Source organism: Vipera berus (genome assembly GCF_964194415.1).
Source record: "Vipera berus genome assembly, chromosome: 3".
Taxonomy (NCBI): domain Eukaryota; kingdom Metazoa; phylum Chordata; class Lepidosauria; order Squamata; family Viperidae; genus Vipera; species Vipera berus.
This window is the reverse complement of record NC_138204.1, coordinates 71,399,246-71,426,688: the sequence shown is the minus strand read 5'-3', so window position 1 is coordinate 71,426,688 and position 27,443 is coordinate 71,399,246. Positions and strand designations below refer to the sequence as shown.

Below are 27,443 nucleotides of genomic sequence, written 5' to 3'. Positions count from 1 at the left end.
ATATTGTTTAAGTGAATGAGTGGATATTATTTTCATTCCCATTCTTCAGATTTCTAAATTGTAAACAAGTTAGCAGGAATGATTTTTGCCTTAATACAAGCTTCCGAAAAACACAGCTTTTTTTTTAAAGGGAAATGAAAATCAGTTGATCGTGGGGAGAAGTTTCAAAGTATTTCCCACCTCCAACCGCTTTAAAAAAATAAATGGATTTTAAACATCGCTCTTTCATCGTTCCTGCTTCTATTTTTCCAAAAATATGTTAGACCTTTTCAACATGTTGTCTTGTGACTATCATTCCGGAATTCACTAGATGAGGTCCTGGGAAACGCATTTCGAGATCTTCTCGAGTTATGGGGAATCCATCCATCTCTCTGCAAGTTGTTAATTTAAGCAGCCTTTCTCCGGCTTTCCCCCACTGCTATGTGAGACTGACACCAATTGCTGCTGAATAGCTCGGGGAGAGAGGAGGAGGAGGAGGAGGGAGGTGGGTATCATGTGATTCGCTTTCCTGCTCCTTTAAAGCAGCCACATGCACCGGAGGGCCGGCTACAATCACAGCTCTCGGTACGAAGGGAGCCAGGTCCGGGCTTTCCCGGCCAATCGATGCCGAGGTTCCCCTCTTCCTTCCCATCCCTTTGCAGTTTTAACTTTTACAACCGCCGCCACCGTCGCAGAGTGTGTAGGAGAGAAAGCCCTGCAAAAATGGCTGGGGCAATTATCGAGAACATGAGCACTAAAAAGCTCTGCATTGTTGGCGGGATCTTGCTGATTTTCCAAGTCATCGCCTTTCTGGTGGGGGGTTTGATCGGTAAGTGTTCCAAAAGCAAACTTTTCCTCTTCTTCCTCGTTCCTCCTCCGACTTCACCCCTTCCTTGTCTGTCTGGATACTTGTTACCGTATCCCTGGCTTGCTTCTATGATCTCATTTGCCCTGCTATTGTAGTTAAGAAAACAGCGCGCCACGGGCCTCTTTGTGCCCACTACGGTCTAGGGCCGCAAGCCAAGGGAAGCAAGGAGGCGTCGAAAAAGTTTAGGGCAGAGGGAGGTTTGCCACGGCTGTAAGATCTGCTTCACGAAAACAAACGGCAGGATGAAACTCTTCAGCATGGCGACTCGGTTGGTGCAAAGCCCCTCGAGGTGGAAAAGTTGATCGGTCTCTTTATTGCTCTCGCTCCCAACCGACCCGCCTTTCCTCCAACTCGCCTGCCAAAGAAGGGCCCTAATCTTCAAAGAAAAGAAAAAAAAAGGAAGAATCGCTCCAGCCCACGAAAGGCGTGTTCCGGCATTGTATCTCGCTTAATGGGGCTTCGCTTTTTTTCCCTTTTTCTCTGGAGCACTGCGTGATTTTTGCCTAGGCAGCTTCTCTCTTTAGATTGGATTTTAGACTCTTTTAAGGGCGGGGAAGGGTTTAGCAGTGTGGGAGGAGGAAACGCAGGAGGAAAAAGCCAGGGATGACTTTCCCCCTCCGGGGAGAGAGAAAGAGTTTTGCTTTTGACTTTTTTAATTCCCCCATCCCTTCCCCACTGAAAGTCTTGTGGCTTCTTTTGATGTTGCCTGGACTTCCTCCCTGAGATGCCATTGAGGGGAAAGCTTCAGAAATGTACATTTTGATTTTGAGGATTTCTTTCCTTCTCCCTCACAGCTACATAACCTATGCTGCTGGCTGCCTTAAACGAAAATAAAAGGTCTTAATAGATTGCCTCAGGAGAATGAGGAACATGAGAACACTGCCTAAGGATATAGGAAAGGATATCTTGATTATTGGCCTTCAAACTTAAAACCTTTATTGTCCCAGTTTCAAAGCCCAGGCAGGTCTTAAAATTCATTTGTGGAAGTACTAAAAAGACTTAAGTTTATGTATATCCACAATGTTAACTTCCTAATCCTTATTTTGCAGTTTGGACACAGAGCTGCTTTTTAGTGTTAGACTTGAATCACGTAATTTGGTATGATATTGGATCATAAAAAAAACAGCTACAGCACATATGTGCTGGAAGGGCTTATCTCTTTATTTTGTTTCACAAATAATAGCTCTGTATTGGTTTTAAATTAAAAACCATTAGCCAAATTGTTTGTTCTCTGGAGAAACAGTGCCAGTTCAAGGGAAAAGTAAAAGAGAAATAGCTTCCCCAGGAAATCTGTTAGTGTTTAAGAAACAAAATAAGGAACAGTCTCACAGTTGATTGGGGAGGGAGAGGAAAGAGAACTTTTAAAAAGCCAGCCCTCCAGATGCTCAAATTTCACCTTTCAGATTTCTTTTGAAAGGTGATCTTGGAAGAATATTCTCAGGAAAAGTGGGAAGCATTCTATTTTATGGCAACATTTAAATATGTGGTGTAAATGTTAAGGTTGACTTAAGTTTGTTTTGGTATTGTTCTTTATCAGTGTGAAATTCTTTGCATGCTGCAAGGTCTTTGCATACTGCTAAGATTTTTCCAAGACTAGACAATGTGAGCCTGCCAGACACCAGCTGTAATGGACAAAAACAGACATGTTGCAACACATTTCAGCCAGCTTTATGTCTCAGAACAGTATGTTGTATGGTGCATTTGATTGTGCAGTCATTTTATCTAGGTATAATTTAGGGGTAGGGGAAAATCTACTGTATCCTAATGCATTGTGTTACTTTGAAGCAAGACTGTTATTTTGATGCCATTCAGTGGTTCCGCATTTTTCTGAAGTACATAGGTACATTTATTCATCTGCATGTCTGTGGTTGTTTTGAATACTGAGCAGATAAAATGTTTTGGTATATTACATAATAAGACACTTTTAAATCACTTTGTTTTATACAACTGAATTTAATTTTTGGAAATTCAGTACAGTGCCTTAAAAGAGATTCCTTGTGTTGATTTGTGTGTCGATATGCACATAGTTTTGTAAATATAATGGTTGGGTATTTTTGAAAGAACTTCCAGTCGTGACTTTGTGTGTGTGTGTGTTTTAATGTGCAGGTGTGCGTGCCTTTTTCTTTTCCCATGGTATAAATAAACTCAAAATCATATGGTATCCAGACTTCCTGCTGTGTTGTCCCATAATGCACTGCAAAATCTGCATTGAGTGTTATGTCCAAATCAGAAGCTTCTACTATATACAGCTACAACACAGTCATAGCTGAAGCTTGAAAAAACAATAGTTGTCTTTTCTGTGGTATATGGAGTCATTCAAAGAATGTGTTCCTGTTATTACATCATCTTTTTTCAAAGACAAGCTTGGTTCAATTAAGCATTTTAAATAGATGAAATAGGTTTTTTTAAAGTTGTGTTTGCTTTCATACTAAGCAGGTTTTCAAGGCAGTTTATGAATCAATTTAGCCGAATTTAAAGGCAGTGAACAGTGTGTTCATATTTTCTTGCAATTAAGTTTACAAAAATGGGCAATTGATAAATGAAAAGCACTTATCCATCCCGTCCCAGATCTTTGCAAATAAGAGAAAAACAGTGTTGTTCTGCTTTCTAAAGATGAGTGAGCAGGTTTCATAAGCCTTCCTGGCAAGAAACCTACAGTGAGGCTTCCATTACTGAAAAATCCATATTCATAATGGTCATCAATAGGAAGATTTATTATTTTTCCAACTCTCTGTGGAAAAAGGTAACCAATTAATCATTGATTCTTAAATCTGTCAATGATCAAATTACCTAAGCTTATTACTTATAGACCAGGATATAAATACCCAAAGTAGCCATTGGGAATTCGTGTTGCTGGCCAATGTTGTAAATGTGATGTGGTGTGGAGGGCTATGTTTGTTTGTTTTGTAATCTTATATTTTGAAGTAATGGACACCACTCTTGATGTTATTTCCAGAACTGATTAATTTGAATTGTTGATTTTGCTTTCGTCTGCTTAACATGCATTTAACCCTAATTTAGACATTCCATTTCTAATCCAGTTGCTTTTTTAAAGATCTGGCGTGGACATGATACCCCTATACTTCCAATGTAATATGAGATTCCCTCACTTTTAAATTGCAGCTTATTATTATGATCCATTAATGCTTATTTTCAGGGAATGCTCAAACCACAGTTTACTATTTGGATATCACAACGCCCATGAAGACATCAGGAGTTGAGCTCAACTTGAAGGAGAATTCAAGAAAAGCTAGGAAATCTCATATTAGTTGCAGAGGGAGAAAGGACATACATTTACCTGGCACATTCTTAATCCAATAAGTCTACCTTGGACAAGAAATATAGTTACAGAGACAGCTATATGGAATATTTGAAATGAGTGACATATTTTAATTCATACTGCCAATTTGCAATAAATGCAATTCAAGATACATCCTTACATGAATGGACACAAATGTATTTCTTTATTAATCTTTATCTAGGGATACATTTTAGAGTCTGCAGGTATGGGATGTTTAGTGACACTTCTATAACTTATTGATGATCTTATTATCTAAATAGTTATTTTATTAAATTTATTCCCCATCGTACCACAAGGTTACTCTGGATGATTATCAATATGAGATTTGTGGTTTGCTCATAATTTAATGTAACAAAATTGGTCTACTGTGGAATAATTTATTGTGAAACATGCCATGAATGTGTTTAAGCTGTAGTGGTGAGCAGGAATGTACTACATTTCAGATCTGAATATTTGGTGGTCTTTTATATTTAAAGATGGTGCTTGTGACATACAGTATGTTTTGCTTGTCTAGTACCTGCTGATTTGTTAAATTTTAATAGCTGTGCTAGCCAGGAATTAGGGGAATTGGGATCCAATATATATGAAGGGCACCAGGTTAGAAATAAGGGTAGAAATAGTTAACTACAGAAGTAGCTGTTTTTTTCATGACCCTCCAACATTCTTGCTTTATTCCATTTCTACTAAGATGGAGCTGGGAGCTTGGCATCTTATTTTTGGCTTCTTTGGGATAAGTACCATAGTAAAAATATTATGAAAAGAATGTCCATAATTATTTAACCAATTCCATGGTTGGGAAGGCCCAAGAGATTCACTTGCTGGTATTAAATTCTAGTTCATCATGAAGGCAAATGCAACATAAGATGTGGTATATAGAACATAGATTGCATTAAGCCCATAACCCATATTATTAGAATTTGTTCTTGTCTTTTTGTTTACCGACAGAAGGGGTGCACTTTCTGCAGTGAACTGCTTTCTTGCTTAATTTTTATTCACAATCCTTCCCTTTGTAATTGTCTAGAAATATGCATAAAGATTACAAAAACGATTCCTGAATTTGAACATAAAATGTTAATGCTGCTTGTTTTTTAAAAAAAAGATTTCCTGCTATGAAGATGTAGATTAAGATCTCACTTGCAAATGCTGAGTGTTCAGAAACAGCTTGCAAATTTAGATTTAAAAACTTTTGCAACTATAAGGCCTTTTACATGGCAGCATCATTAACTGATTAATGTCAAATAAATAATTGTCATGATAAATGAGGCTAGGAAGTGCTGCCAAAATGATGATATCCAAATGGGAAAATAAATCTAAAGCAAATGTAAATATTGAGAACAATTACTTTATTTAAATTAAAGCTCTTTGCCTAGAAGATTAAGGACTATGGCTCATTTAGGAGAGAAATAACTATCAAAGAATTCCTTTGAGCTTGTCTGAAACTAAAAATCTAATTTTTGTGCTGCCTCAAATGAGATGAAAGCTTACATGCACATACCAGAGATGCTTTAGCATTCCTTCAAGGCATAAATGTGATAAATGTGCAGAAATTTGCCTCTGAAATCAGAAATGCTTACTATCTATAGAAATGGTTTCAATGCACCAGTTGTTACCTGAAAATCAAACAAGTTTTAAGGCTCAGTTGTAAAAATTGGCTACTATTTCAGACCTGGGCTCTCTTCACTTTGAATACTTCCGGGCTCATCATTTTTATTTAGATCTATTTGTTACTGATTTAATAGCTTGGCTGCAGTAGCAAGACACATGTCTTTTCAAAAGTAAAAATTGACAAAAGAAAGGCTTAGGCAAGGCTCAAGCATGTTTGGCTGCAATAAGCCAATTAGCAAACAAATGTTTCCCCTTTTAAAGGTGGGATAGTTACACTGAAATTTAAATAATTGGTTTTCCAACTATAGTCACTGGAGCAGTTAGTCATGGTAAACTTGATACCTAATCATATTTGTGACACAGACTGATTAGCACTTCTTTTGTACTCTTTCAGAATGACTTTATCCTTATTAGGGTTTTAAAGAAATTGTGCTACCTCATGATCCAGGGGAAAGATCACTGAAAAGAGTTTGTAGTATATTGTAAAGATGCAAAAATGAGGAAATACTGATCCTCTTTTGATCCTCCTAGTTAAGTACTTTAAAAAAAAGCTTCTCCAGTTCTGTATCTCTTGGCATAAGTAATTTGAAGAATACTTACTCTGTGTCTGGTATTGATTTTGCAGCTGACAGACCCAAAATATAGCATATCTGAAATGCCCAGCAAGATTTTAAAAAAAATAAATCTACAGTTAAGAATGAAACTGTTCCTTAGCAGTACCATATTTCCAAAAGTGATAAAAAGTCAGCAAAAATATGTATGTTGCAGGTGTATATATTATTATATTAAAGGAAACAAGGTGGGAATGCAAATTTGAATTCAATTACCAGTTCTCCCAAAGTTCACAGTTGATAGTCTTTTGAATTTCATCATTTATACATGCTAAATTTTTCTTTATTTGCTGGCCAGAAATAAGCAAACTTTTGTTCTCTCTTTTTGTGTATTTATCTACTCCAAGCTATGTTTGTCTTGCTTAGAGAAATATGAATCGATTCTTCTGTGTCTCAATTTTAGTAGTCTTACATGCTCCTGACTAAGTTCTGTGCAATCACACTTCTAAATTGAAGCGTGCAAACTCACCATTACTAAGAAATAATTCATTTCAACTTGTCTCATTTCTTGTATTAATGCCTAGTTCCCTTGGGTGTGTGTATTTATTTCTGTTTATAGCCTGTTCCATTCTGCAGTAGCTTTAGCATAAGCAATATGAGGGAAAATAAAATTAAAACATAGCACAGAAGAAATAGTAATCAAATCAGACCTTAATGGCTCTATCCATTCTCCTGGTCTTTCTGCATTTTATAGAACCATTCTCCTGGTCTTTCTGCATTTTATAGAACAGACAACCTTCAACATTCATTAACAGAATTTTCTCTTTCTGGGATGCTTCATAAACCACGAGGCCATGATTTTAGCACTTCTAGTCCTGAAGCAATAAAGAAGATGGTTGCTCTTCTGCCTTAGGAAAATAAGGCCCCCAAATATTATGCTGCTGACTTGGCTTAGTTGAAATCTTCTGCCCTTGTTACCTGGAGATTTTTGTCTTTGTTTCTGAACACCTGAGAAAAATAAACGCATTTGATAACAAGAAGCATACTAATTTGGACCACAATTTGATTGTTATCTACTCTATTTTAGTTACAGTCTTAATATTCCATATCTTTAAAATCCATTATATAGGGATGAAATTACAATCCTAAATAGGTTTACTCAGATCTTTTAATTTCAGTGACATTTATACAAAAGAGTATATGGGCTTGAAGCTTTTAACTATGCAAAAGCTGGCAAAAACTATCTGCTAACTTTCAGAATAAGTAAAACTGGTTAGCCAGTAAAAATGAGAAAGGCTGGGGGCGATGGGGTTACAATCCAGTTGTTCTCGAGGGCCCTGGGTTGGTTTAAATGCTTTGAATGTAGTGAGTGTGATGTTACTGGATAATTAAAATCAAGAAGGAAAAAAAGGTGCTAGGCTTGTAAGATGAGAGAGGTAAGGATGATAAATTAGCTTGTTTATTCCTATCCTGCTGTTGAGTTAGTGTAATGAAGCAGAAGGCCTTTGTATGCACTCATTTGGTGGTGATAGCCTCTGCTCAGAAGGGGGTAATTGAAGAGAAAAAGAGAATGCTGTTGGAGCATGGGAGCAGTTAACATCACATGAGGTCACTGGGCTTCAGACTTTAATCAGTGTAGACACCATGCAATTGAGATTTTTCTAAAGGATTTGTAGGAGTGTGAATAAGGGTCAGAAAATAACATTGAAGGAGCTGTAGAAAATAATGGTCAAAACTCCTTCTATAGATATGTTTTAATATCAGGTTGGATATAGCATAAATGTTGAAATGAGATCCTGAATATGTTTAGCTCCACTAGTGCTTAATTAGGTCACGGTAGTTGGGTCCCCCATGGTTTCTGACTACTAGTTATGAGTTGACATGAGGAAAGATGATTGATACTAAGGTCTATTGCTGCATTTTGAATTTTGGAAAAAACTCTGCTTGAAGAAGGCTATTCAGAAGAACCTCCTTTGAATCCATTCAAGAAAGCTCCATAAGCCTTCCCCACTTCCCTATAAAAGGTTTCCTCCCCTTTCCCACCCCCACCCCGCTTTCGCATATTTATATTACCTCAATTTATATGGCCACCTACATCAAGTTCATAACTCAAGAGTGGCTAACGATAATTAAAACAGCATAAAAAAAACAAACAGCATGCATATGATGATCCACAGCTGGAATAAAAACTCAATTTACCAATAACAAGTCAACAATTGCAAGGAGTCAGCCAGAACCGTATCTTTAAGGCCTCGAAAATCAGTGTGGCCAAGACTAGTCTTAGTGAATAATATTTTATGGGACTGGACAGCTATAATACTTTTAAATGAATAACTAGCATATTAATCCAAAAATCCAGATAATCCCCCACAACAAAATAAATACTCTTTTCCTGGCCCCCACCAAATGGTGTAATTTCAGTCAGACCAAATGGATGGGTAGACATAATCAGAGAGAGTCCCCAGTAGTCCTTCAAATAATCCAGCTCCATGCTATAAATGCGTAACAACCAGCACTTTAAATTAATCTCAGAAGCATTCTGGTAGCCAGTGCACTTTGCGGAGCAGAGGTATAACACACACTGATCGAGAAATATATACTACTGCATTCTGTAGCATATTAATGATACCTCACTCCAGGCCATCAGATGATCTCACTGAGAGAGGCTCCATGAGTGGAGAGAGCACCAAGCCCTATCGGACCCTGCAAAGCAGATCCTGTGGGCTGGAGCCCCTCTCCCCATCAAAACCAAGTAAAACTGGCCTTGAGGGAAGGAAGGAAAATAGCACAACACATACATTTATTTATTTTTGGGACTTATATGCCGCTCTATCTCCCAAAGGACTCAGGGCGGCTAACAACAATAAAAGACAATAATACAAATGTTAAAAAAAATTAAAGCCCCAATGATAAAATATTAAAAACATTTTTAAAAATCCCTATTGTCAGTCCAGGTCAGCCTGATGGAAAAGAAATGTTTTAAGGCCGCGACAAAAGGACCGGAGGTCCGAGGCCATCCAGAGTTCAAGGGGAAGTTGATTCCACAGGGCAGGCGCTCCCACAGAGAAGGCCCTCCCCCTGGGGGTCGCCAGCCAACATTGTCTAGCCGATAGCACCCTGAGGAGGCCCTCCCTGTGTGAGCGCACCGGGTGATGGGAAGCTGTTCCTGGCAGCAGACAGTCCTGCAAATATCCTGGGCCTAAGCCATGTAGGGCTTTAAAGGTAAGAACCAGCACCTTAAATCTCATCCGGAGGGCAACTGGTAACCAATGCAGCTCACGCAGGAGGGGTGTAATATGGGAGTATTGGGATGCTCCCATCACAACCTGCGCGGCTGCATTCTGCACCAGCTGGAGCCTCCGGGTGGTCTTCAAGGGCAGCCCCATGTAGAGAGCATTGCAGTAATCTATACAGGAGGTAACGAGTGCATGAGTGACCATACGTAGAGCATCTCGGTCCAAATAGGGGTGCAACTGGCGCACCAGGTGAACCTGGGCAAATGCCCCCCTGGCCACAACTACTATATGCTCTTCAAAACTGAGTCGTGTATCCAGGAGGACCCCTAAGTTGCGCGCCCTATCAACGGGAGGTAACGCCTCTCCTCCCATAACCAAAGATGGAACCTCTTGGACTAAACGAGATGCCAGTACATAAAGCCACTCAGTCTTGAGCTGGAGCCTGTACTTCCCCATCCAGATTCGTACCACTTCCAGGCAGCGGGACATCATGTCGAGGGCATCACTGGGTTGGTTCGGGGTGGAGATGAAAAGCTGGGTATCATCAGCATATTTTTTTATTTATTTTTATTTTGGGTATCATGCCTCGTTTGGAGGCTAAAAAAAATAGACCCGGTTTTATTTTTGGGGAAACACGGGTAGTAGATGCAATTTTCATTCCATGAGTCCATTGAGTTAACTTCTTTTAACAAGGTGAAATAAGTCAGAACGAAAGAAAAGCATTGATATGTTGGTCAGCTACAAATTACACATACCGTTCACTCAAAAACAACCGACGGTGTACAATTGGATAATAGTCCTTAATGTGGATTATAACAAAAATAGCATTCAAGTTAGCATAGAAAAAAGTGTTTTTATACTCAAAATGCCACATATTTTGTCTTTTGCTTTTCTTCCATGTATAGGTAGTTTACCTTATATGGACTATAAAGATAACTGCTTCTAATGTAAACAGATTCTATAGGATAAATTTTAATTTTGCTGTCCAGCAAATCTCACAACATCTGAAAAGGCAGCTTGCAGCTGTCACTAAATAATTAAAACAATATTCCTAAAGAATACCCAGACATTCCAGACACGCTTTTCAGATCTCTGAGTTTTTGTAATATTTTGAAGGAGACAGTTTATGATTTAACAAATCCTGTCCTACAGAAAACATTAACTCATCCACTCCTATTCTCTATTATGAAATAAACTTCAGTTTAACTGACCTATCACAATTATAAATTGTTTAAGACTAATATTCCAGCACAAAATGGACATTCAGGATTCAGACTTATGACTGCCTGGTTTGCTTAACAAGTACATGATTTGCTTAATGACCACCATAAAAATTGGGTCTGATCATATAGTGCCTCAACTTGCAAGTGCAATGACATATGACAAAATTTCAATCCAACTGTGATTGTAAATTGAGAACTACCTGTCTGCTAAAGGACATATAATTAGATTCAGAACAAGCAAGGTATAAACTTTAGAAAATTGCAGTCAGGCTGCCTGTTATTTGATTTCATAGGAAAGGAAGTTTTGTTTAGTTTTTCCTATGCCTTGGAAAACAATTTCTGAATATATTTTTTTCTCCTCTTTTTTTTCTTTGCTAAAAGATTATTTTGAAAAACATGGAAAAATTCCATTCATAGAATATTGAAAGGGTGATTTTAAGACCAAAGTAGATAATCGTAGTAGCTCATGAAAACTTTTAGTTCCTAAAATAGGGTTAAAACTGTGGTATAATAATAATAAAAATAAAATAAAGTTGGAAGGGACCTTGGAGGTCATCTAGTCCAACCCCTTGCTCAGGCAGGAAACCCTATACCATTTCAGACTTTTCTTAAAAACTTGCAGTGCTGGAGCATTCACAGCTTGTGGAGGCAGGTTGTTCCACTGATTAATTGTTCTAGCTGTCAGGAAATTTCTCCTTAGTTCTAGGTTGCTTCTCTGTTTGGTTAGTTTCCATCCCTTGCTTCCTGTCTTGCCTTCAGGCGCTTTGGAGAATAGCTTGACTCCCTCTTCTTTGTGGCAACCCCTGAGATATTGGAACACTGCTATCATATCACCCCTCGTCCTTCTCTTCATTAAACTAAACATATCAAATTGCAGCAACGGTTCCTTGTATGTTTTAGCCTCCAGTCTCCTAATCTTCTTTGTTGCTCTTCTCTGTACTCTTTCTAGAGTCTCAACATCTTTTTTACATGCAGTATTCCAAGTGTGGCCTTACCAAGGCATTGTAAAGTGGTATTAACACTTCACGTGATCTTGATTCTATCCCTCTGTTAATGCAGCCTAGCACTGTGTTGGCTTTTTTGGCAGCTGCAGCACACTGCTGGCTCATATTTAAGTGTTCCTGACTATCTTAAAAATACATTCCTTGTCCCTACTGGCAGTAGCACCTGGAAGACACCTGACCTCTTTTGAAACCTCTGTATCCTTTCCTAAATTTACATCCCTTCTAATTGAATCACCAACCAGAAGGTGACTTCTCTTTTTGGATGCATTGCGCTATTTGCATGACTGATGTGTAATACCTTGCTCACACTTTCCCCTGTCCAAAACAAGTTCTTCATCTCTGCTTATTTGAGTTATCATCATCACAACTACCTTGGCCTGTCTCCTTAATGTCCCTATTAAGGTCAGCAAGGACACAGCGAAAGCTGTATGCTTATGGTTCATAGCTCTCACCCTGCCAGATCCCACGGTTGTCCATACTGCCCTTCTCCTGCAGGATCTTTGTGGTAGAGGGGGCTGATAGCGCAGCAGCTCAATAGAGGAGAAGGGCTGAACTGGACACCTAATTTCTCCCCGAAGAGCACAGATTACAGACCCTAGATCTGTCCTTGTAGACTAGTGATTTGTTTACAGATAGGACAGTATCCCAAGTTTGAAAAGAGTATTGGGAAAGACAGCTGCGAAACAAGTGTTGCACTGAACTAAGCCAGACATTCTGAAATAAAAGGAAATGACAATATCGGACACACATGCCCCGAATGTACTACTGCTGTTTTAGATTTTTTTGGGGGGTTATATGATTCGCATACCATTAGGCGCATGAGCTGCTCCCTTTCTCTTCTGCATTCCCCCTTAACTCACAGCTTGCAGCTCTTCCCAGCAGTCTCTAGGAAGTTCAGATGCAATGGAGGTCCAACCAGAAGCTCAGCTCTCTTTCTCCTCTGCACTCCTCCTTAAAGTGTGATAGGTGGGAACCCTATTGTGCTTGCAGCCCAATGTTATATTCTTATTTTTAAAAAAATTATATTCTTTTTTCAGGGAGGGAAAGAAAGAGATAGAAGAAATCTTTTCCCAGCGAGACTTCTATGATTTGGCTTCAGATATTTAAGAGCTTGTTCATCATATTGTAAAATAAATTTGTATAATCCAATATCAGATAAGAAGAGATCTCTAGTGGGTGAGAGACACAGGGACATTCATTTGGTGCTTTAGAGCAAGTCACTGCTTGATGAGCAGGATTAAGAGACCACCAAACTGAGTAGTGATACAAGTGTACAAGTGTAGGGACGCGGTGGCTCAGTGGGTTAGGACGCTGAGCTTGTCGATCAGAAGGTCGGCAGTTTGGCGGGTCGAATCCCGAGTACCGCGTAACAGAGTGAGCGCCTGTTACTCGTCCCAGCTTCTGCCAACCTAGCAGTTCGAAAGCATGTAAAAATGCAAGTAGAAAAATAGGGACCACTACGGTGGGAAGGTAACAGCGTTCCGTGCGCCTTTGGCATCTAGTCATGCCGGCCACATGACCACGGAGACGTCCTTGGACAAGCGCTGGCTCTTCGGCTTTGAAACGGAGATGAGCACCGGCCCCTAGAGTTGGAAACGACTAGCACGCATGTGAATAGATTTAGCAGCAGATTAAATCACTTAGGTGAGGGGGGTTTTCCCATTATATTGTATTAGATCCATAGCTAAGGGCTGCTTAACTCAACTTGATGCAACTAGGTTGAATTCCAACAATAGCCGTCTATGGAGTCTTTGGTGCTCTCTGAGCTTGGTGGTCTTCTTGCAGACCACCAATTTGCAGAGTTTCATTGCCCAATAAGCTAACATCTTCAGTGCTAGAAGGAAGCAGGGTTTGTTGTCTATATTATTATACAATAGCATGTCATGTCAGTGTTGGTGGGGATGTCTCTATCAGTAGGAGAAAATGGCTTGTAAATTGTAGGATTGCAGGTTACCTCTATGCTTTGGCTTGCATATTGTTGAATTAGATATGTGTGATAATACACTCGTAAATATATTTGCGTGTATATTATAATTTAACATTTTAATAAATATTGCTTTATTAATCTATTATCATTGCACTAGAAACTGTTTCACGGACACCAAAAGGAATAATGAATGGGAAAAGATGGTGCTTTTATATCTTAAAAAAAAAGCTTTGAGTGGTTGATAGTGAGCAGCAGCACCAGTGTGAAGCACCATGTGGCTTCCTGCTGCGAGCGGCGGCAATGGCATGAAATGCTGTGCAGCGTCCTGCCACGAGCAGCAGCAACGGGCCAAAACACTGCAGCCTTCTCCCACGAGTGGTGGTACTAGCGTGAAGCACCATGTGGTTTCTTGCCATGAGCAGTGGCAATGGTCTGAAGCTGCCGCGAGCGGCAGCACAGACATGATGAGCCACGCAGTGCGACAAGTGTCAGAGTGTGAGAGTCCTGGCTGCAGAGATCCTAGGGGTAAGGTAAGCCGGTGCGGGGCGTGTGGGCAGCTCCACTCCACCCGCACCCTAGCTTGATTTTTAGCCATGTGCCTCACCCCAAAACTAGGGCTTGTTTTGGGGGTAGGGCTTATAGCTGACCCCCCAAAATCAGGCTGGGGCTTATTTTCAGGATAGGTCTTATGTTCAGGGAAACATGATAAGTATTTACAATTCCCTTTTTTAGAACCTTCGTCTAAGAGCAAGAAACCTGCCTGTCATCATTTTTTGTCGCCTGCCAGTCCAGCTTCTTGAGCTGAGTTTGCACTAAATCAAGATACTATGGGTGGGAGGGGCTTAATACTTTGTGTGAATTGAGCTATCTGTGCCTTATTCAACAAATTATAATTAAGGCAAATCTTTGCTTTGTACAGTGTATGATACTACTCACAAAAATAGAAAGGGCAAGAAATCTAGATCAGTGTGAAATTTCAGTCAGTGGATAGTTGGCTTTTCTCATCATATAACATTAATGTTTTATGTGAAGCATTTTTTTTGTAAATTGATACTTCAGTAATGTTATTTTGTGGCTGGCCAAATTTATTTATTTATTGTTTTATTCAGGATCTCAAGGCAATTTTCATGGTGCTCCTTCATTCTGTTTTCCCCCCACAACAACCCTGTAAGTTAGGCTGGGCTGAGAGACAGCAGTTGGTCAAGTTCATCCAGCTAGCTTTTTTTCCTGTGTATTTTGTGAATGCTAAAATGACTATGTATGAATTTTGTTTGTTTGTTTATTTTTTAGCTCCGGACCCTACTGCTGCTGTGCCTTATATGGCCGCAAAGTGCATAGACTTGCAGAAAGATCATCACAAGACCAAATGGTTTATACCTTGGGGACCTGAACAGTGTAATAAACTCAGAGATTTCGATGAAGCTGTGAACAGACAAATAGAAGCTAATAACATTGTGTTTGCCATTCACATACCACTTCCCAAGAATGAGATGAGCCCCTGGTTCCAATTTATTCTCTGCATTTTGCACATGGACATTGCTTTCAAGACCAACAACCAAATAAGTAAGTATTTAAAGGCATTTTTAAGTTAGTGAGAGTAATAGAATAACTGTAAAATAAATGGAATTGGAAATTGGTTAATGTCCAACATTTCAATGAAGAATGACTATATTTCTTTAAGCCTAGGAAATCAGGAGCCAAGTGGTTCAAACGAATACATGTTTATTGCATGCTAAGTCATTCTCTACAGCAGACATGTCAAACACAAGGCCCGGGGGCCGGATCCGGCCCGCGAAGTGGTTTCATGCGGCCCACGAAGCCATCCTGGAAACAGTGAGGGAACGGCCTCCACTGCATTGGCCCTGGCCCAGAGACCCTCCTCCTGCCAGAGACCCTCAGATCTGTCCCACTCCTGCCCAGGCCCCCATAGGCACCCTTGATGCGAATGATGTAGAGCTGGCCACGCCCACCCAGTAGGCCATACGCACTTTAGCCATGCCCACCCAGTAGGCCACACCCACCCAGGCCACACCCACCCGGCCCCTCGAGGGCAACCGCAATGCTGATGCGGCCCTCAATGAAATTGAGTTTGACACCCCTGCTCTACAGGAATCTGAACTACTAATGGTCAAAATAAATTGGCAGTAGATAAGGGCCAATCGAATTCAAGGTGGGCTAGACTTTTATCTCTTGAGGATGTGAAGGGACTCGAGACTGATGACGTGCTTGACCCCTCCCTTGGTTATCTACAATTTCATTATAATAGTCCATATATAATCTGCCCTTTTAATCTCCTAGAAATGAGGATATGGAGAATTCATTCCTATTATCTGACTATTAGTATATAGTTCAAAATAACATGGATATCTGATAATGTTAGAATCTTTCTCCAAATGAGATTAATATATGTAAAATAAATTTGAAAAACATTTTAGTAACTCATAGTTTAAATCTATTGAATTTGTTTTCATATGTTAAGACTCTATTGCCTTGTTCAGATAAAATGAAGATCTCCAGTTCTCTATTCCAGCCAATATTTAATACTTTCATATTAAATAATGTTATTGACAACAAGTGTTTATAAAGAAAAATGGTGGGTTTTTAGTCATTTAGTGATCATTCTAATAAATAAGGGTATTTATGACCAGGGCTTATGGCCACAATTGAGCACTAAATTGCTGTTGCTAAGTGAGATATTTGTTAAAATGGGTTCTGCCTCATTTTACTACCTTTCTTTCCACAGTGGTTAAGTAAATCACTGCAATTGTTAAGTTAGTAACACAGTTGTGAATCTAGCTTCCCCATTGAATTTGCTTGACAGGTGGTCACAAAAGTTGATCACATGATCTTAGGACACTGCAACTGTCATAAATATGAGCCAGTTGCCAAGTGTCTGAATTTTGATCATGTGGCCATAGAGATGCTGCAACATTTGTAAGTGTGAAAAACAGTCATAAGTCACTTTTCAGTGCAATTATAAGTTCTAATGGTCACTAAATGAACTGTTGTGGGTCAAGAACTACCTATAAGGCATCTCTGCGGCAGAAATGCCACTGATTCAAATCAGTATGTGACAGAAACTGTAAAATATTGAGTTTTTTTAAAATGGTATTTTTTTAAAATTCCATTTATATCCCGCCCTTCTCCGAAGACTCAGGGCGGCTTACAAGCTTAGCAGTAGCCTTCATTCTATGTATATGCCTGCTTGTTAGGGCTTTCACACACACCCCAAGCGGCATTATTACAAAGTCAGCTTAATTGCCCCCAACAATCTGGGTCCTCATTTTACCTACCTCGGAAGGATGGAAGGCTGAGTCAACCTTGAGCCTGGTGGGATGCGAACCTGCACTAATTGCAACAATATGCATACAGTAGTGATTTAACTTAAGATACACACACACACACACACACACACACACACACCACCTTTGTCTAACAATTGCATATTTTTCCAGGAATGTATGAAATGTTATTTTCTCAATAACATAGAATATAATTAAAATTGTCAAGTCCTTGATGCTCTCTGAGCTTGGTTAGTTGTTTGCAGACGTTTCATTACCTGACTTGGTAACATCAGCGGCACCAAGGCCCTCACAGTTCAACCCTGAGCTAGGTATATTCTCTTCAGTTGGAGTAATAAAAATGTCATTATCATTCAATAAATCACAGTATCAGTTCAGATGATCCAAAAAAACAGACTTTTTATGAATTTTAACTGGCTTCTCCCACAATATCAGTTTAACATCAGCAACCGGATAAAAGCTAATATTCTATCCAATTAACTAAATATATAAATATTCCAAGTAGAGTTTGTAGTAATTGAAGCATTTCAAGATTTGGTACTAGTAAAACAATATGCATAGTGATTTAACTTAAGATACACACACACACACACACACACACACACACACACACACACACACACACACACACCACCTTTGTCTAACAATTGCATATTTTTCCAGGAATGTATGAAATGTGACAGAACTGCACATGACAATGTATAGCTACTTTAATTTCAAACTAAGTCAGTTCAACAAGCATTGAGATTCTAGTGGGATTTCTTCTTTAAAATTTGCGAGGAATATATGGGTGCCAGAGAAATTAATTAGGATAATGATTGTTTAAAAACTGATAGTTTGCAACTGATGCTTACCAATTTAATCGTCCCTTCCAAATTCATCTGACATGAAAAGTTTTCCTTTCTGGGTGATTTTGTTCTTGCAGTCAATTGCCATGAAGGTGAATGTCATTTGAGATCATTCTTGGCTTGCTTTCCTTCTCTAATTTGAGCGAGTGTAGTTCTGCCTTGTCTTTGCCATTTCTAGATGGTGAATGAAAGTGTCATTTGGCCTGATTCCAGGCCAGAATTTATTCTTAACAGCTTTATTATTTTGTAGGGTCTAATCATCATCCAATATGCTGCTTTTCCTAAATCAGGGGCAGGCGACCTTGGCTTCTTTATGACTCGTGGACTTCAACTCCCAGAATTCCTGAGGCTGGCTCAGGAATTCTGGGAGTTGAAGTCCACAAATCATAAAAAAGCCAAAGATGCCTACCCCTTTCCTAAATCCTTATCCCTTACTAATTTGCATTCACATTAAGTAATAGTTGGCAGTGATTAGCTTTAGCTTTTTATCTTAACTACAGAAATTTAACATGGCCTGTACAGGTAGTCCTTGACTTCCAACCACAGTTGGGCCCAAAATTTATGTTGCTAAGTGAGGCATTTGTTAAGGGAGTTTTGCCCCCATTTTATGATCTTTCTAGCCACCTTTGACAGGGACGTGGTGGCTCAGTGGGTTAGGACGCTGAGCCTGTCGATCAGAAGGTTGGCAGTTTGGCGGGTCGAATCCCGAGTGCCACGTAACAGAGTGAGCGCCTGTTACTCGTCCCAGCTTCTGCCAACCTAGTAGTTCGAAAGCACATAAAAAATGCAAGTAGAAAAATAAGGACCACTATGTTCTGTACCAGCCTGCTACCAGCCCTGCAGAAAAAGCAGGGACAACCCCTTTACAAACGGCAAGAGGCTGGAATAAAGCCTGCCAAATTTATTAACATAAAACAGACACCAACCATGAAACAGGAGCTATGAAACAGAAACTATTCAAGCGGTTGCCTTCAGCAAACCAGCCCTCCCACACATTCCCCTTTTATACAGTTCAGGGCGTGGCTTCTCTCTGCCTCCTTCCGAGGTGCCCCATTGCCTTCCTCTGTTTACTCCTGATTGACTGCCTCCTGCGTCGGGCGTCCTTGAACAGGGCCAGCTGTGGGTCATCTTCATCCACGCTGTCAGGCTCACACAGCTGGGTCTCCGTCGTGACCAGGTGGGAGGGGCCTGGCTGAGGGCTCTGCGGAGCCTCAAGGCCATCATCAGCAAGCTCTTCAACACCCCCCTCCTCCTCCTCTGAGTCGTCTGACCCAACTGCCGAACCCACAGGCTGACCCTGAATCACAACACACTACGGTGGGAAGGGAACAGCGTTCCGTGCGCCTTTGGCGTCTAGTCATGCCGGCCACATGACCACGAAGACGTCCTCGGACAAGCGCTGGCTCTTTGGCTTTGAAACGGAGATGAGCACCGGCCCCTAGAGTCGGAAATGACTAGCACGCATGTGCGGGGGAACCTTTACCTTTACCTTTAGCCACCTTTGTTAAGTAATCATTGCAGATGTTAAGTCAGTAACATTGTTAAATGAATCTGGCTTCATTGACTTAGCTTGTCAGAAGGTCACAAAAGATGATCACATGACCCTGGGACACTGCAACCATCATAAATACGAGTCAGTTGCCGAGCATCCGAATTTTGATCAGGTGATCCAGGGGATGCTGCAAAGGTTGTAAGTGTGAAAAACGGTCACAAGTCACTTTTTTCAGTGCCATTGTAACTTTGAATGGTCACTGAATAAACTGTTGTAAGTCGAGGACTATCTACTCAGCATTGGTCAGGAAATGTTTGGATATTATGTAATTTCTATTCTGGAAGATGTACTGTAGTCCAGGGCTTTTCAACCAGTGGTACGGGTACCACCTGTGGTACATTGGCACCTGGCAGGTGGTACGCGACCATCCTAGAAAAGTGGTAGCGGGGGAGGGGAATGAGCTGAACTGGTGGTAGCACCCCACAAGCCTGAGCGAGAGACGGCTGAAGCTACAGGGCTGTCAGGGCTCAGCGGAAGCAGCAGGATCAGTGCCAGGCTCCAGCTGGAGCTCGGCGCTGATCCTGGCACGTCTGCTGAACCCAGAAGAAGCGCCGATCAGCTGGAATGTTGCAGCATCCCAGGGTCTTGTGATTTACATTCAGATGCTTGGCAACTGATTCATATTTATGACGGTCACAGTGTCCCAGGATTCATACAGATTTTGTTATCTATAAGGCTGTACAACATTCTTTGCATTCCTATATCTGCTTTTTCTCCCCAATCATTTACTAACTTGGCTTTCAGTACATTCTCTTTTTTTCCCTATTCTTAGGCATGCAATCAGAAACCTAGTCCTAAAATATCTGCCATAATTTTTTGCTTCCAATTGTTTCCTGGTGGGCAGAGTTATTTTGGCATTTGACATTAAGATTTGGAGAGGGTGTATATAGGAACATATAACATTCCTGGGGGATACAATGGAATAAAAATGGGTTCACTGACTCACTTACGTGACTCAGTCCACTTACTTCCTTTGGCCAGTACCCCTGGGCTGATTTGAGTCACAAAATGAACATGATGGGAAACTAAACTCACCAATCTACCTAAATTTAATTCCTGGGTTTTGTTTATTTTGCATAGTGCTGAAATTCAGCAATGATGTGAGTAATAATGTTGAGTCCTTATAAAATCATCATTTAATGAGCAGACGTTTTTTGAAGGTGACCTTAAATCCAAATCTTGTAAGACTTCTTCAAAAATATCAGTGTGTGCCTGTGTGCATGTGTGTGTTCCAGATAATACAAATTCTAAAATACATCTTACAAGCTGTTTGTGACCTTGAAGAGTTCTGTGTTTTTCTTTCCCCTGGATATTATTTATCATGCAGGCTTATGGAAATCAGGTCTTTCTTCTGGCTAAATATTGTATTTCACTTAACTACTTCTATGAATAAAATTAGTGTGATATTTAAATGAATCAGTTATCTTTGTGCAAGCATTACATTAACACAAAGATTGTTCAGCAGAATTTTTTTGCTCCTTTTTTAAGTATTAAGCAGAAGAATGAGCAACTTCTTAAAATGAAGCCAGGTCATTGTGAGAGCTTGTTCTGGCAAGGTCAGAAGCAAATTGCTTAAGACCCAGGTAGTTTGTTACAGTACTGTAATAAGACATAAATAGAAATTGTTCCTACTGCCCCAAAGTGGCAAGCTATACCTCATGGGCAGGAGAAACAGGCACTAGAATTGAACCTTGATTTTATTATAAATAAACATTGTGTTTTACATTTGGCAATCACTGGAATTCCTTCCTTCCTTCCTTCCTTTTGTTGCCATTATCTCTTTGCAGCTTTTTTTCTCAATACAATACTTTTTTAAAAAGATATGGAGAAACCTACCTTATAGAAGTGACTAACATCTAATTTTAAATAGTGGTAACTGTTGACCATTTGGGGCCTCTTTTATTTTCTTATTTTGAGATTGCCAAATTGATTTCAGTTTTTGTTCTGATGCAGCACCAAGTCACATTTTGCACAAGTCCCATGAAACAAAATAGTCTGTGTGAAAAATATTGACTCTCTTCCAGCAATAACACTGCTGTTGAAAGAGCTTAAGTCATCCAGGCAGTGGATGGGATTCTGAAAAGAAATATTTGTATGCAGGAACCTGACATTTGACTAGTGGGACCGTGAAGCAGAACTAAAGTGGGGAGAAGTGCTGGAGAGACTAAAGGGAGAATCCCAATTTTGTACAAAAGAAGTCTCTGATTTGGGCATGGCTAAAAAAGAATAATTCCAAAACAAGATTGTAAAATGTTTGGAAAGTTATCTTTTCCAGAAATAAAGACTTTAGCGTTCTTGTATTCATTGTTTCTGTAATTATATTTTCAGTAGTTCCTATTTTACTTGCTTCAATAATTTAGATCAGGGGTCTTCAAACTTGGCCCTTTTATGACTTGTGGACTTCAGCTCCCAGAATTCCTCAGCCAGTGTGCCTTGCTGAGGAATTCTGGGAGTTGAAGTCCACAAGTCATAAAAGGGCCAAGTTTGAAGACCCCTGATTTAGATTAAATTCAGAGGGCACTTTGCTATTTTACATTAGCAACATGGCAATTGCTTTGTGAGAGTTGACTGTACTGATTACATGTCTGCAATTGCAGTTACCTTCTGTTGCTTATTTAATCCCAGATTTCTATTACATTCTCTCAAATATTGTTGATGCTAAGAACAAAAACAACAAAATCAGACTACAGGGCTTGCACATTCATGTCCTTCATTTACTATTTAAAGAAAGAAGCAAAGGGATGGGAACTGGAAAATTATAATCAAATTATGAAAGACATGTAGCCTTCTCTACCAAAGCAGAGTATCCAACTAATGATAAGTGTTAGTTATCTATTCTTGTTTGGACCAGACCTCAGTTGTAAGACTAATCTGTTCTGGCATCCAGTTTAAAAAAAGAATATTGATGGGGACACACACACACACACACACAATATTTATATACTGTACATATGTGTTCTAGAGACTATTACTTATTTTGTAACATCAGAGAATAAGACGCCAGGATGTTCAAATTATCAGCAAAATCATTTAGAAGCAAATATAGGAAGAGATTCCTGAAAACACAAATATTTTCACATCTAACAGAAGAGATAGCTTTTTAACTCAGGTTTAAGATGTGTCTGGATGGCTACTTCCCAGAAAGAGGGTTAGATTTTCTGGGCGGGGGAATGATTAGGTGATGTTTCAGATGCCGTCCAGATCTGCTTGTTCTGTACTGATTGGTAAGTTTTCCTTGTATTTATATTGAAAATTCAAAAGGGTTCACACACTTTTACCCACCACTAAAAGTGTGCACAATAAAACAAAATGGATGGACTTCAATGTAAAAACTTCCATTTAAATCTGAAATACACAGTTTGTGCTTAGAAGAGTAACTGGAAAAGTGTGGTGCACCCATAGAAAAAAGACACCCCTTCAAGTACTTTATAAATAGCTGGTCTGAACCACAAAGCCCTTCCACACCCTTTCCCAGCATTCTAGATGAACGTCTCTCCATGTAATCCCAGTAAAATTATAACTGTGAAACGGTAACAGATGTGTAGAAAAGAAGAGCTTCAGAGAAGTTCTTACTCAAATACAGACTGGAAGTAAACATCGTGAATGATATGACACTGTTATTTTATGCTGTGTTTAGTGCACCTAAGGAGCTGAGATTCTCAGTAAGTACAGAGGAATACAGAGATAATCTTGAAGAAATTCATGCACCATAAAGCTTAGCCCTGGAAGAGAGGAGGAAATGAAAATGAAACTTGCTCTTATATCAAACTCTTTGATATAAGAGGGGGAGGGGAAAAATCACCAGACTTTAAAACTGTTACTACGCCCTTCAACAATAGAGTTCCTGTAGTTTTTGTGGTGTCTGATTCCTGGCCAAGCCTATCTTGAAGGGCTCACATCAATTTATTCTTTATTTAGAGAGGCATTAACCCTTGCCTTTGATTATGGAGATGGCATCAGATTCTTGAGCACCCCATAATCTACAAAACAATTTGCTCAAGCACTGTTGCTGTCAGTAAAAAAAAGGTGGAGCATTCTCTTCCCTTGCTGCGTTGACAATAATTACCCAGCAGACTATTTTGGGGTGACTGATTCCTTTTTTGGGGAAGAACCATCCTGTAGCATTACCACCTGGTTGCTGTGACCAGTTACCATGTTTCTCCAAAAATAAGACCCGGTCTTATTTTTGCCTCCAAACGAAGCACCAGGTCTTATTTTCGGCGTGTGTGTGTCTTCCATTCACCTCCAGCACTTCCATTCACCTCCAGCACCGACATTCTGCCCAGCCAGCTCACTTCTTCTGCAGCCAAAGAAGCAGCTTCATTCTGCAGCTGAGAATGGAGCTCCGGCCTGCATTTTGCAGTCAAGGGCCTTTCCAAAAGGCCACTGCAGCAAAGAACCGAGCTGTAGATTGTATCCATAGCTCAGTTTGCCGCTGCAGAGTCCTTGCAGAACTGAGCTATGGATTGAATCCATAGCTCGGTTCTCGGCAGCAGTGGCCTTCTGGAAAGGCCTCTGATTGTGAAATGCAAGCCTGGGGACGTCGCAGAAGTTGGCTGGCGAGGAAAGGCCTGGCTGCCAGATAAGTGGGTGTGGGGCGCGTGGGGCAGCTCCACCTCCGCCCTAGCTTGATTTTTAGCTGTGTGCCTTGCCCCAAAACTATTTTCAGGGTAGTTCTTACTTTTTGGGAAACATGGTAGTACAATATTTTACCAATAAAGCCACTTGACATGAATCTTGATTCTACTTAGCAATAGCAGTAGCATTTAGACTTATATACCACTTCATAGTGCCTCACAGAACTTTCTAATCAGTTTACAGAGTCAGTATATTTCCCCCAACAATCTGGATCCTCATTTTACTGACCTTGGAAGGATAACAGACTGAGTCAACCTTGAGCCAGTGAGGATCGACCTCATGACAATGAGCTGAATTAGTCTGCAATACTGCATTCTAACCACAGCACCACCACAACTCCTACTTTAATAACTGGACACTGTTGAAAATTTTGTTGTTTTACCTATAATCTCTCAGGAATTAGACATTGCAGTAGTCTAAGCAGGTAATGATAAGAATATTGTAGCAAGGTATTCACATCCCAGATAAGCCTGCAAATGGCACCTTGGCGTCCCACCTCTAATTCCTCCACAATCTTTTTCCATCCTTTTCTGTTGGGAGTAATGAAACTCCATTTAGAGGAAATACTGGGACCATAGGAGAGCCCTGATGTACAAATTAATGTTCTGCCTTGCTGGGATTCAGTTGAAGCCTATTGTGTCCCACCCAGATCCTCATTGCTTCCAGGTACTGTGAGACGTGACAGTATCTCCAGCTCCATCCAAAATCATGATATAAAACTATTAACTAAATCCCATGCCCCCATTACCACCTACTTAGCTTACTGCAATGGGCTGAATGTGGAGCAGTTTTCTCAGTGGGATCGTATTATATCTGAATTGCAGGCCCTACATTGGCTGCCTAATACTTTTTTCCCCTGTAATTAAAGTCCTGTTTAAACACAGGATAAACAAATGTCTATCATCGACAAAAATTAAAAAATAAATAAAAATTAAATACAATATAAAATAATAAAAATAAATATTAAAAATAATTAAAAATTTTAGAAAATTAAAAAACAAAAATTCAAAGGCATTTTATGCATTCAATTTTCTATTATTTTTTTTTTTGTCTTTAACCTGTAAAGCTCTTTATAGCTTTACTCCAAGTCACCCTCAGGACCACATCTCTCCACTGGATTCAGCCCTATAGAGTCAATCGCATGAGAAGAAGCAGCTGTATTTCCTGATTTTCCGAAGATCGGGCAGGTTGAAGCCTGGAAACCAGGCCTCTAGAATCATTCTCCTTTTGGAGGTTCAGTAGACTCTGACATGATACACAACAATTGTATGTAGATCATTATTGATTGTATGGAGTAATATTGGTCTTGCTTGAAAATGTATTTTATTATCCTAAATCCAAGTAGTGTTGGTTTTATATACATTGTCAGCGACACACTGTAATTTTAAGCAAAGTACGGCTGTCCGTCAAGATGTGCCACCTGTGGAAAAAAAAATCTGAAAAGTAAGTGGAAGAAGTGGGGTGGAATTCGCTACACCAAGGAAGATGTAAACTATAATACAATGCACAAAAGGAATTGACATACTGCTCTTTGTCATGGCCTGAGGGACAAGGAATGTCTAGAGTTACCAGTCAAAAGTAATTGTTCTCATTTTGCCATGAAAATATTATTTGACACATTTAACATGTTGTATCCTGTTGTTTTTGCAGAAGAAAATGCAAAAGTTAGTCTTGATGTGCACTTAGGATATCGTGATGATACGGTCAGTGAGTGGACAGAAATGGCACATGCAGTAGAGACCCGAAAGCTCAACTGTAGTTTTGGTGCTCCAAAAGTAGGTTCTTTGTGGTTCTGTTCTGCTTTAATACACTTGTCCTAGTAAAATGCAAAATCCTTTGTACTGTTTGCTTTCAAATGCATTGAATTAATTCTGCCAAGGATACAGCATAGCTGGATACTGTCCAAAGATTTCCAATGTTAATTAAAATGTCTTGAGAAGTTTTAAGAACTATAAATGATAAAGAAATATAAATATAAAATTATACAGAAATATAAATAAATTGTAAGGTTTGTTTCTGAAACTTTGTACTTTACTATTAACCCGTTAGAACTAGTAAGTCTATATTAGGTAAAGGTAAAGGTTCCCCCGCACATGCGTGCTAGTCGTTTCTGACTCTAGGGGCCGGTGCTCATCTCCGTTTCAAAGCCGAAGAGCCAGCGCTTGTCCGAGGACGTCTCCGTGGTCATGTGGCCGGCATGACTAGTGGTTTTATTGATAACCCAGCATTGGAAAACTAATAGAACTTTTACTCCACCAAGTGTTTTTCACAATCACAACCAAGAATTGTTTGCCACACTGCAGATGTTCATAAGTTCCCCCCTCCATCGCCTATAAAAGTATTTCTGTAGGTGGACTACAGTTTAGCATAGCTAGTGGAAAGCATTAACACTATGAATTATTTCATACTTCCAGGTTTGGCTGAACAAATGTTGTTATAGTTTGGCTTTAGTAAGATAAAAGTTTCAATGTTCTTTTTATTTTAATTTTTGCTATGTTTAATTATACTTACTTTGAACTTAATGATATAACTAAATATATTCTTTAGCTGCTTTGACAGCCAATTTTGCTGGGTGAACATATAACTGTAAGTTGTGGTTAGGGTTAGAGGAGAAAACGTTTGCCATTTCAGAAAATGTAGGCATTTTTAAGTGAATTTGTCCATTAAGCTGAAAGACGCATAAAGATAATGTACACTGTGGTTTATTTGTCCTTAGTTTGGTGAAATATGAACCTATCCCAAGAAAGCAGCTATAGTTTCCAAAATACAGTGTATGTGCTCATACATCATAAAAGTACAACAGTTTTATGAGTGGATATGTTCAATTTTTATAGTTCTGTTTTCTTTCCTGGTTTTTCAATAGACTGTAGAGCATGAAGGGAAGTTTTATGATTGTGACTTTCTCCCATTCATGGAGATTGGAACTGTAGCTCACAAATACTATCTTCTCAACATTCGTCTTCCTGTTAATGAAAAGGCAGGTATTAATGTAGGAATTGGCGAAATAAAGGATATCCGTTTAGTGGTAAGTATGCATTAATATTTTTATACTAATGTCCTTCTCCCTATAAGCATACACATAAGCTACAAGCCTAACAGAACAGAAACATCTGTAGTTATTTCACATATTTATTAAGATATTCTAAAATTCTGAATATGGAATGAATTGTGCTTACTATTTTATTCTAAATTCTTTGTGGTTAGATTCCATTAGAAATCAGATTAAAGATATGAACATAGAATTTATCTCAATGTTAGCATGGAAATGAGCACATGATGCCCCTTACTGTTCAAAATAAGCATTTGGAAATCCAATTTCCACTGTGTTTTAAAATCTTCTTAACTAATTTGACTAGTAGGTTTGGTAGCTGGGGAAGTAGAATCAGAACAGAATTGGCTTATAATTATT

The 27,443-nt window shown here is 39.5% G+C and overlaps 1 protein-coding gene across 1 annotated transcript in view; it reads left to right on the top strand.

Moving 5' to 3' along the window:
- Positions 1-534: 534 nt before the first annotated feature.
- Positions 535-27,443, top strand: part of WLS (Wnt ligand secretion mediator) — a 44,810-nt gene continuing 17,901 nt past the window's right edge. The window contains exons 1-4 of the mRNA XM_081324607.1: positions 535-808; positions 14,985-15,257; positions 25,685-25,809; positions 26,898-27,059. Coding sequence (XP_081180733.1) covers positions 604-808; positions 14,985-15,257; positions 25,685-25,809; positions 26,898-27,059 — 765 coding nt within the window. The 5' untranslated portion in view covers positions 535-603. The remainder of the gene's footprint in view (positions 809-14,984; positions 15,258-25,684; positions 25,810-26,897; positions 27,060-27,443) is intronic.